A 12,001-nucleotide genomic window follows, 5' to 3' on the forward strand; every position below is an offset into this window, starting at 1 on the left:
ACAATTGTATAGAGCGAAAGGAAAGGCTTTCAACGCAGCTTTGGTGGATTGGACTCTGCAAGTTTCAACTCTAGGAAAGGTTGTCAAGCAGGCTATCCGTGCTCCCCACTATGCATGCACATGCACACTCGGATAGGTGATACTGATTCTTAATATAGACAGCCCGGAAAACTTACTCCTGTTTGATCTAGACAATTTGGACCTTTATTGACATCTTCAGAACCATTTTTGCACCCTCCTCCACTTTTCTTTTGAAAGCTCGTCAGAGTAAGCTTTTGAAAAAGAGCATTCAAAAATGCTGCAGAGTTTTTCAGAATTATATTAAGAAAGAGTTTTCAAAAATGCTGAAGAATGGGCAGACCCTGCAGAGGCCACACAACAGACTACAAAAACAAAGGACCGAATATCATATTTTTCCTCTCTGTGTGTGTGTGTGTTGTTCTCTTTTTTTTGGTGGCGCCGGGGGCCTTGGGGGGGGGGGGGGAAGGGCAACCAACCTGCATAAAATTTGAAACAATTGCACCACCAAAGATTGAATGACAAATCCTGTAATACTCCATCAGCCAGCCATGAAATTTTCTTGGCATATCATCCTTTGAGGATTAGCAAAGCGACCTCCCTCTCATTTAACAAGATTGATATAGCTGGAAAAATTCCTCTAGATCATACTTCAAAGCCACCATATAAAATCTCAAAGCTCCCCCAAAAAAAGAACAAAAATAGTCAAAAGCCCTGCAGCTTGGTAGTTGTGCCAAAGCCACTGCTTTTATTGTACTCCATCCCACACCCCAAAAGAGAGAGAGAGAGAGAGAGAGAGAGAGAGAGAGAGAGAGTCCTATTCTTATATATTATTAAGGCAAAGCACTTACTAAGAGAGTAAAGAGACCATCAAAATATAAATTGGACTCTTGAGTCTATCAATATAGGAAAAGCCAGACAAAAAAACCTCTCCCCAGCTTTACGGTGTGGGGAATAGAATACATGACCAATTCTTGAATTAACCCTAAAAGACCACTTTGGTTCTATACGATAGAGCAGGTCACTGGGACACAGTGTACAGATACGCCATGTTCTTAATCTTTCGTAAGAGGGTGTGTCAAACAGCCACAACGAAACCTTGCAGTCCCCACTGATTTGGTAATTACTTGCTGGGCATCTTCTAAAAGTTTCACAACCTGAGAGAAAGATGGCCTTTCATCTGGATTTGCATCCCAGCAGCGAGTCATAATCTGTGAAAGGGCTGGGGGGCAATCTGCCGGTATTGTAGGTCTCACACCTCTATTCACAACTGCAAATGCTGCCTGAACTGCAGTCATGTTCTGGAATGGAAGATTTCCAGTTATGAGCTCCCATAGAACTATCCCGAAGCTGTACACATCCACTTTATGATTGTAAGACCGATGTTGTATCATTTCCCTGTAGCCACAATAAATGTATTAGCACAGAACATGGTTTTCCCTGAATATCTTCAGACCTTGTAATGAATTGCAACCTATGATTAGCCTGCCAGTAAATGAAAGTTAATGCACCTATAGCCCATAAGCCTGTACATCCCCCCAAAGACCTAGCACGAAAGAAAAGGAAGAGGAAGAACTGATTAATGTAGACCCAGGATCATACTTCAGAATTCCACAAAGAGGGTGGCAATTTGGTTGAGAAGTCATTCACATTTGACAAATCTTTGTAATCCATATATAATTCAAACGTATCCAAAATCGCACCAATAGAAGCGTTCAGCCAAGTAGAGAAGAACCACAATTCAATGAAAACAGAGCTTCGGATAGCCTGTTCATTCAAGGATAAACCAAAACAAATTACAGATTCACAATTAACAAAGAATGTTAAGAAAAACACGCTGACTCTATGAAAGCCACACTCTATGAAAGAATTTACTACTGACCAACTTCTGCCGACCTATATTGGGGAAAAAAAAATTCATGTAATGCAAAACCATTCCACTGTATTTAGTGGTGTCACAAACAGAGCATATGAAATCGTCAATTAGGCCCAAGCAATGAAGTTAAATAAAAACTTTGTGGTGATACATCGACTCAGGATATAAAAGGATAATTATGTCATCCTCCTCCTCCTCATCAATATCATCTGCATCTTCCTTGCAATGGGACTCCAAAAGACTAGAGCTGCTTGAAGTTGCAGCAGCACCCAGCATTCCTGTAATAACAAGAGGGGCTGGAATCTCCTTTCTCCCTCTGTAATCTCTTGCAAAGCAAGCAGCCTCTCATCATCTTTCTCCTTGTCGATCATATCGAAAGGTTACTTCTATCTTCTCGAATCCACTTTCCTTGATTTTGGAGATGTGACACACATTAGATGGATGTACACTAAATTCTCTTACTTCTTTGGAAGGAGCTTATTCCTTCTTTTAGTATGGATAAGAGAGAATGTTTCCAATTCCTCTCACATGTAAAAGCACATGTGCCTTGCAAGAGCACTCGAAGAGCCTATTGATACAATTTTGGTGTGTGAGCCCCAAACGTCTCCGACCATTTCGCCTTTGGTACATACTCCTTTCATCCTTCGCAATTGCACAAGCAAATGTAGCTGACATGGATTTGTAAATATCTCACTCATAACATAAGATGCCATGTCTCTCAACATCATACTTTGTGTACATCTCCGTAGCATCCATTTTCACACAAAACCTCCTTATAACCATCTTGATTTTTCTCTCTCCAAATAGAATGGAGAACAAAACCAGATGCGTGCAATGGGAAGGGCATCATACCCCACCTACGAACAACAAGGCTCTAACATCAGCCAACTTTGAGGAGTCAACCTATAGTTTGTATCTTCTCAACTACTTGATCAATGCGCTCATATACAAGCCCCTAGTAGCCCCTTCCCTATAGCCAAGCGAAGGATCTTCAAAATAGGTGCACATATCTTTACAATCACTCTTGCATCCTGCCATAATGAAGCACCCAAACAATGCAAGACACCAGTTGTGCTTTCGCAAAGCGTGACACCTCCTTGCAATACTCTTCACTGACAACCATGCGGCGCAATCCATTGTCTACTCTATTATCCAACAAGCTTGCTAATATGATAAACATGTATGCAAAGTTCAAACCGAGTTTGTGAAGGTTTTACCAATTTCTTTTTGCTGAAATTCTATAGAATGCAAAAACAGTGTGCTTCCAAGTAACAAACATCACAATTTGGCATGTGGCAACACTGGCTTCATCCATTCAAGCTATACAATGTCCTCAAACAAAAGGTCAAGGCGATGGCAAGTACATTCTACGATAAAAAATATGGGACCACTCTTCCTCCACCAATTCTCCTGCTCACACACAGTTAGATGCATTGTCCGTGCATCCTTGCACCACATTATCAGCCCCAACATTGAGAATGCCATCTATCAATATCCCAAAAATATAGCCCCCTGACTTATACTGCCCACTTGTATCCATTGACTTCCAGAAGGCTGAGCCAACAATGCATGAGACCATTATATTAATGATAGACCAACACCGAGTGTCAAACTAGCCATCACACACATGGCTGCATCCATATTTTTTTCACTTCTCTCACATGAATATACCACTTCATTATTTAGCTCCTTCGTGCGCAAAACTTTGTAGGATGGAAGCCTGGACGCTTGAAGCTAGGCCAACTTGGCCAATCGCACGAACCATTTTCAAAAGTTAAGGATTCCTCACCTTCCAATGAGGAATGTCCTCTACAAAGAAAAAGCGACGAAAAGCAACGTATGCATCCTTCTGTGCATGTGACTCCGTGCTTTGGCCAAGGCTCCCTTTGACAACTTCGGTTTCTTTTGTTTTGCCTCATGTGCAAATGCAATTACACTTCTGTTAGTTAGGAGCAGTCCTGTTGCACTCCACAAAAAACAAGTCTATGTTTAGCAATGCAAATTTTCAGAAGAGGAGAGAGGGGGGACTCCATCCCGGTATTGAAAATGTGGCAGGATCGTTTCGACAGGGGGGTGAGGTGAGCCATGTGTGGTGGGCAGCTTGCAAATCGGAGGATGGGCATTATGTCACTAATAAACTCGAGTTCCCACGGTTCATGAATTGGAATCTGTCCAACTTCAACAGCCCCTCTCAACTAAGCATGGCGAAAGTCCAATCCTGATCTGCCCAAAAAGACCAAGCAAATTTCCAAAAAATCCAAACGAATTTGGTGTCTGCTACCCCAAAAACGTTACTAAGACCTCCCCTTCCAAGATAGGCCAATAATCATCAATGATCATATAAGGCGCTCTCTTTCTTGAGTTCATTGGCTAGTTGCATTCCCAACTCATCAAATTGAGTGGCACGTTTACGTGCCACCATGGTGTCCTGTCAATGTTAATGGGTGTCAAAGTTGGCTAGGTACTCTAGGTACGCTCTCACTCCTTGCTGATGTTTCAAAGAGCTTGGACACCAATGCTTGAGAGCCTTTTTCTCATCAAGTCGAGTTGACGGTGTTGAGATCAAAGCGCACGTGGGCGGCACATTGTTGTGCACATAAGGCCACACCTTCTTGTCAATGAGGGCTTTCACTCCCACACTGTTTTGGCAAAATCCTTGGATATGGTAGCTTTTGCAAGAAAAACTCCTCTAGAAGTAAAAGCGTTCCCCCACCTGTGACCCTACTTCCTCATTTGCCCCTAGGGCTATCACTAGCTTAGCCCATTTTACCCCCTTCATCACCTATTTGTTCACCCACCCATGTGCCTTCATTGAACCCACCTTCGTCACATGTCATTAGGCATCTTGACATCTACCAGCTTTGACTAGGTGTCCCATTAGTTACCTTCCGAAGCTTCCATAACACACACAAACTTTTGACCTTCAACTTTCAAATTGAATACTTGGTTCCATCCGATTTTCAATCACCAAAGCTTGGAATTGGGACATAGGTTGTTGATGCCATAAAATGAATTACCTGCTAAATAAAGTGATACAAGTAAACATTCGCAAAGCAAGTCTATGGATAGCCCAATATCTCCCCAACACACGCTAGAAAACAACATTGATCATGACCACCATACAAATGATCCCCAAAGAGGAGGGGACCTTTAGCCTCTTCGAAAGGCTAGCAAAAGGAGAAATGGGCATGCAAGCAAAGCTTATAAACAAGGGAGAAACAACAATCCCCCACGAAGAGGGTGTTGGGTGCGGGAAGCAATGGGATGGGAGTGGAGTGCAATGGAGCGAACGACAAGCTGAAGCAAACGTGAGTACTTGCAAATGGATAACGAGAAAATACAAGGCCAGTCAACCATATGGTTGCCAAGTGAAGTCAACCTGAGAGTTGACTGAGTCCTAGGACTAGCCTACAAGGCCATATCAGAGCAGCTTTTGGATCCAGTCTGCTCCCCCTTGTGTAGATCTGTAGCAATTTGCTGTGGGTTCTCTTCCAAGCAGTCTCGAATAGCCTCATTGCTTCAGCAACTTCTGGTAACTTAGCCCCGTCACCATCGGTACAATTTGCAAAAGTTGCCCATACAACCATCACTCCCACCATTCCACGTACAAGACTACAATCGTGGACAAATCATCGTATAATCTTTGACACTGCATGCAATCATCCGTACAATTTACATACACTCTACTTTTTGAAGATTTGAATGTACAACATGCGATTGTCACAAATCTTCCATATAAACATCAATTTGCAAATCAGTCGTCCACACCAGGTTTTCATTCAATCGAATTTGTTGTACATTTGTCGTTTGAATGCTGTATACACAGCTTCATTTCAGATCTACATTATGCCCCCCTTTGGAATGCCACTCAATGTGTGAAAGAGATTTTTGCAGGGAGTGATGTACTTTGAAGTACCACTATCAAAGTACTAGTCTAAGGCAGAATCTGAGACTGCAAAAGCTGAATCATGCAAAGTAGGATTATAATGACACTCCACAAGAAATGCCCACTCATCATGGGCAAGATTGGTTGCCTCTATATTTGTGACATGAGCACCTGTAGTATTTGTGACAGCAAGACCTTGTTGTCCTGGCTGTCCCTGTTTCTTCTTCTCGGAAGCAATAAACTTCCGGCACTAAGAGATGTCATGTCCTGGTTTCTTGCAATAATTGCAGCGTTTCTTCTTCTTCCCATCAGCAGGAGAAGAAGAGGATGAGGTACAAGATGTAGGTTTGGGCTTGCTATAATTCCCCCCCCCCCTTTTCCTTTGCCCCTATGATCAGTAGCAAAGGCTTGATCTGCATGAGTAGAAGCAGCCCTGTTTTGACGGCTCTTCTCCTCCTAGGAAAACAAGCTGATCAAAAGAATAGTGCTTGGGTTACCCATGGCCACTAGTCTTAAGTTGTAGCTAATCCCTGATATGAGTCAGGGAGTCCATCGAGTGTGGTGGACACAACCTATGAGTCTGGTACAACCTCATCGACATTGATGAGCTGCTTTCTGAAGTCCCTGACATGTGTCAAATAGGCATCCAGGTTGCCCCCTGCATTCATATTAACATTGTCAAGCTGCCTGCTCAAATAAGCAACTCTGGCCTCATTGTGTATCTGATAAAGACTGGCCAAAGTGTCCCATGCAGCCTTGGCTGTTTTGCAAGACTGAATGTGAGGTATAACAACTCTCTTGCAATTCATGGCAATCACTGCATGTGCATGTGCATCTCGCTGATCCCAATGAATTTGTTCTTGTGTGGATTGGTCAAGTGATTGTCAATGCAATGTCAGGAGATACCATCACTTGTAGAGGTTTTATATGTTCCAGAGGAAAGAATCTGATTTCTATCTCAGCCATCTCCACACATGGCTTCACAATTCTTTTTTACGGTTATCACTGTGCCGTTTATGATAATCAGCACGATAACTATATTGTACTTACTGGAACACTTGATAGATAGCTATATCATCTTGACATATATCAACTCGCTGCTATAGGAGCTAATGCCATGGCTGAATCTGCAATTTCTGATACACATCTATGGCATGAGAGATTGTGACATCTCCACTTCAATAGTTTGGTGAAGATGCATTCACATGACATGGTTGTAGATCTTCCACCCATGCACATGCACTTTAAAAACATGTATACGAGGGCTGCTTGTTGGGCAAAATGCATAGGTTTCTATTTCCGAAGGACAGGACCCTTGGTGCATCCAGGAAGTTGCATCTCGTACATAGTGATGTGTGCGGACCGATGCAGACAGCATCACTTGGGGGGTACTATTACTTTGTTCTTTTATAGATTACTTCACCAGGTTCACTTGCATATATCCCATGAATCAGAAGGCAGATGTCTTCTCCTTCAAGCGTTGGAGAAACTCTTGACCTTCTGCACTGACAAGGGGAGGTGAGTACATGTCCGAGTAATTTTCTGAATTTTTAGCAGCCCGGGGTATCATTCATCAGTGCACAGTGCCATACACCCTGCAATAGAATGGGCATGCAGAGCATAAGAATAGAACAAAAACAGAAATGGGCCAGTGCATGGTTAAGGGAAAGTCTTTGCCCAATAAATTCTGGTTGGATGCAATTATGTGTGCCAACTATGTGCTCAACTGAGACCCACTCGGGCATTGAAGACCATGACTCCCTTAGAAGCATGGACAGGTCGTAAGCCTGTCATTTCTCACATGCGGGTGTTTGGGTCTCTTGCGTATGTGCATTTACCCTCTCAGTTGAGACCTAAGCTTGATGATAAGGCTGTCAAATGCATCTGAGCGGGCTGTCATGAGACAGCAAAAATCAGTCCCTCGTTGGCTTTTGGGACCCTCAGGGACAGCAAGCAGGCTGAGCCTTTGCCTGTCCGCACTAGAGGTGCGCACAAACAGATGCAAGGCTAGTTTTTGGCTGTAGCTTTGATTGCCACTGCCTGTAATGAAGAGCCACTATGTCATAAGGATGCTTTTGGCAACAGAGAATGGATGGATGCTATGAATGCTGAACTTGAGTCCATTCATGCAACACACAAAGCACATTGAGGTTCATTATCATTATGTTCGAGAGCGATTGTCAGCTGGAGACATACAGTTGTCCTCTGTTCCCACGGAGGAAAACTTAGCAAATCTCTTCACGAAGGCTCTACCACGGCCCAACTTGAGGCTTTTCAACATGCCTTACTCTTGGCACCATTTGTTATGTTCTCCCTGTACTACCATAGGTTGCTATATCCGTTTTGGACGAATATGTGCAACCATGATTAAGTTTCCAGGTATACCTGAGATCTTTCAGCCATACCATGTTTGGGGGGGGGGGGGTTGTTAGCACTTAGCCCTGGTATGGCCTTGTAGGCTAGCCTTAGGACTCAGTCAACTCTTAGGTTGACTTCACTTTGGAGAAGTGTTCTACATTGGCCATTCAGCCATACTTGGGGCAGCCTGCCATGCAGGTTTCGAGTGATCCTACAATCACCTGAGGCACGTACCAAGCAATACATACCAGCAGATGTTCAAAGAGTAAGGGCAGCATCAGGAGCAGCTGTACAGCAGTGTCACAGCTGGTTTTGAGCAGTCATCGGAATCAGGTCTGGAGCAGCAGCACATAAGCCTCCATTAGCTGTGCCAAAGGCGCAGCTTTGGGTGCAGTAATTACCAGCAACAGGAGCATTGCAGGAGCAGCCCAGGAGCCCTCATTGTTGTAATGAACTGGGACTAGTGTTTTCAACCAGCTTGAATCAATATAGAAGGTAAATATTCTCTATGTAGGGGCATTGGAGATCAGTGCTAGTCTATTGGAGAGGCTGAAGGTCCCCTTTGTTGGGTGCGGGAAGCAATGGAATGGGAGTGGAGTGCGATGAAGCAAACAACAAGCTGACGCAAACATGAGTACGTGCAAATGGATAATGAGAAAGTACAAAGGTATATGGCCCCGAAGTCAACCATATGGTTGACCATGGCATTAATTTGCTGTCAGCACTGGTCTGATATGTTGCTGCTGTCCTGTTCCAAGTGACCAAGAGCTAGGCCTGGCATCGGCTGGTAGGTTGCCCTGCATCCTCCATTCCAAAGCCAACCAGCTGGTTGGCCTCGTTGAGTAGGCTGGATAGCAGGTTGGCTGGCTGGGTGGGACAAGTCTGCCCAAGGCTGGCTGGCTGGCTGGGTGGGACAAGTGGGTCCCACCAGCTGGTCGGCTGGGCTGACACCCACCTCGGTGACTCGGCTGGATAGCAGGTTGGCTGGCTGGCTGGGACAAGTGGGTCCGAGGCTCTGGCTGGGTGGGTGGGACAAGTGGGTCTAAGGGTGTGTCCCACGCACTCGGACCCACGGTAACTTTCTCAATCATAGTGCTTTTTACACCAAGCACCCAGAGTTCTTTAAATCTTTTGGATCTGAAGATGGCCCCTCGAATTTCCTGTCCGAGATATTTTGGATCCCACCTCCCATCAGTGAGACAGCCACACAACAATCCACATTTACGCTCTGGGGAGAGTCTGATGATTATCAGCATACCCACTAGGATTATGCAGGACTCACCCATACTGGAGAACACGCACTCATGCCGTAAGGTACAATACTTTAGCATAACCTCAGACTAAGCAATTCAAGGCATCCCTATCACATGAATAAGATGATATGCAAAACTCCATGGGAATATGATGGCTCTAACAGTAAAATCACCCTGTTACTGTCCGATTTGACAAAATATATGCCGCCACAAATAGTGATCTCAATCAATACACATGAAACGCCAAGTCACATCATCAGTGGCAACAAGTATGTTTACATCCATCGAGGACTAACGCTGGCACACTCCTAACCATTAACAGACCCACAAGCAGAGTTCCTATCCACTGTAGAGCTCAGGTTCATCAGCTGCATCCGCAACTGGTAGCTCCTGGGAGAAACATAGAAAAATATAGCTTTTCAGCAAAACACAGCTTAGACAACAAGTATGCTCCCAAGAAAACTCGTAGATGTCTCCAGAAGGGCTTCTAAATTCAGAAATTCGCAAGGCTATTTGGATAAAGGAGGGCAATGATTTACTGACTGGGAATCATAACGCAGTGTGAATCAAAGAATTCATCAACGAGGCGTTAACATCAGACCGATTCAAAAGGAGTACTGCTCAGATATAGGAATGCAATTATTTATATTTATAGCACTGTAAAAACATGAAAGGGCCTAATAAAATGCATTCTCCCCGTCCCCTACGCGATTCATGTTTACAGGAAGACATGAAGCTTTGCCATGAAATTGGCGGAATACGAAAAGGCCAATGCACAACTTTTCATCTATTCTCAAAATTACAAATAAAGTACAAAGAGCAAGAGGATTGGAGAGCTTACGGAGCCATCCAACGATAAGTTCCAGTTTCTGGGGTCATGCCTTCGGTCTGCACCTCGATCCTTGCAACTCCAAAATCCGCAATTTTGATAGACTTGTCCGCAATCAGGAGGTTATCCGACTTTAGGTCTCTGTGGATAACCCCGAAACTGTGTAAATATTCCATCCCTCGAGCTACATCCAATGCGTGCCTCACCGCGAGCCTCAAGGGCACCGCTCGCTTCCTCGCTAGAGACATCCTTAGAGAGCCGCCCTTTGCATACTCGGTGACGATGCACCATACCATGGGCTTCCTACAAGCCCCGATGAAACGGACCACATTCTCATGCCTCAGGGTTGCAAGCATGATGACCTCCTGCACAAATTGTTGCTCCATTGACTGCGCTCTCTCAAGGTTGTTTTCAGGCCTTTCAAGGATCTTGACTGCAACATCTTCACCGTTGTAAGTTCCCCTGTAAAGCCTGCCAAAAGCTCCTTGAGCAAACGCTGCACCCATATTCAGTCTGCGCAAATCAATCGTCCAATCATCGTAACCATGAAGCCCCTCCACAGGATATCTTTCATCTAAGAGCGCGTTGGAAAGCGCATCCTCCCCAATAGACTGTGTTACACTGCTATTGTGCACCACGCTGTGGCCTACCTTCTCGTTCGTCCTCGTTTTTGTCCGCAAATCGGGATGCATAAGCATTGTTGTTCTGGAATTGTTCGATGCCACGCTGCTGTACATGGACCCCCCGTTGCTAGTTTGCTGGCTATCAACTGACATGTCCGACGCTTCCCCAAGCCGATGGTACAAATCATGCTCAGTGAATATCTGGAAATGTCCATCGTGGGCTGCCATGCTCGCATGCTGGTGCTGACAAACCCCAGTAATATTCGTCTGCTCTCGTCTTCCTTGCTAAGCAGCTGATGAAATCTTCTAATTGCGACAACCCCTGTCCTCCGCTCTTCGGTGCCGCCTGTCTTTGTCAGAGAATTTGCTAAGCAGCTGAAGAAATGCTCCGATCGTAGAAAACCCTGTGATATTCCTCACAGAGATTCGATCCTGACGAACCCCTGCGATGATTTATGCCGGAGCTGGTAGATCTTCTGATGCTACGACTTGAGAAAATCCGCTAATCCAGGAAAACAAGTTGAGCTTCTCTCTGATCCCAGCTCTCCACCGGACAAAATCCTCTAAATTGAGTCAGAAGATGAGCGTTCTGCGATGCGAGACTCACTCGTTCTACGAAGTGAAAGACGGCCGTTTTCTAGGCTGAGGGAATGAGGCAGGGAATTGCGAAGAGGGGGAAGAAGGGCCGGCGGGAGGGGAGGGATCAAAGAAGGGGGGGAGAGGGAGAGAGAAGGGGGAGGGAGAAAGGGTCCATGGGAGGAGATGGAGAGGAAAACGAAGAAAAAATGGCAAAAGGGGCAAAGAGGATGACCCCGAATCAACGAGGAAATTACAACAAGAAAGAAAGAAGAGGAAGACGAAGAAGAGAAAAAAGAAGAAGAAGAGACTCGTTGCTTATTGAGAGGACGGACCGCCCCCCAGCTCATGGGTCCCATCCTCACCTAACCCTCTTCTCTCTCTCTCCCCTCTCTCTCTCTCTCCCCTTTCCCTCTTGCTCTCACATTGCTTCTTGGTCTCTTTTCTCGGCTCGCTCAGGCTCATGTCATCATCGGGCATCGTCTCTCCTACGGCCAACACGTCATCCGTTTATCCCATCACATAGCTTTTGCTCACTCCATCTTGCACTACATTGAACTGCTTGCCTCCTGTCGGATTCCA

At 45.0% G+C, this 12,001-nt stretch overlaps 1 protein-coding gene across 1 annotated transcript; it reads right to left on the reverse strand.

Annotated features, from left to right (window-relative positions):
• Positions 1-645: 645 nt before the first annotated feature.
• LOC147882849 (serine/threonine-protein kinase STY13-like) lies at positions 646-11,703 on the reverse strand. Its single transcript, XM_087400548.1, has 2 exons — positions 10,233-11,703; positions 646-1,416 (listed from the first exon to the last, which is right to left on the reverse strand). Exons 1-2 carry the CDS (start codon positions 11,069-11,071, stop codon positions 1,074-1,076), a joined length of 1,182 nt encoding a protein of 393 aa, XP_087256674.1. The 5' UTR covers positions 11,072-11,703; the 3' UTR covers positions 646-1,073.
• Positions 11,704-12,001: the final 298 nt, after the last annotated feature.

The sequence above is a fragment of the Dipteris shenzhenensis genome, chromosome 29, assembly GCF_047967505.1.
Source record: "Dipteris shenzhenensis isolate YYH24624 ecotype China chromosome 29, Dip_SZ_1.0, whole genome shotgun sequence".
Taxonomy (NCBI): Eukaryota; Viridiplantae; Streptophyta; class Polypodiopsida; order Gleicheniales; family Dipteridaceae; genus Dipteris; species Dipteris shenzhenensis.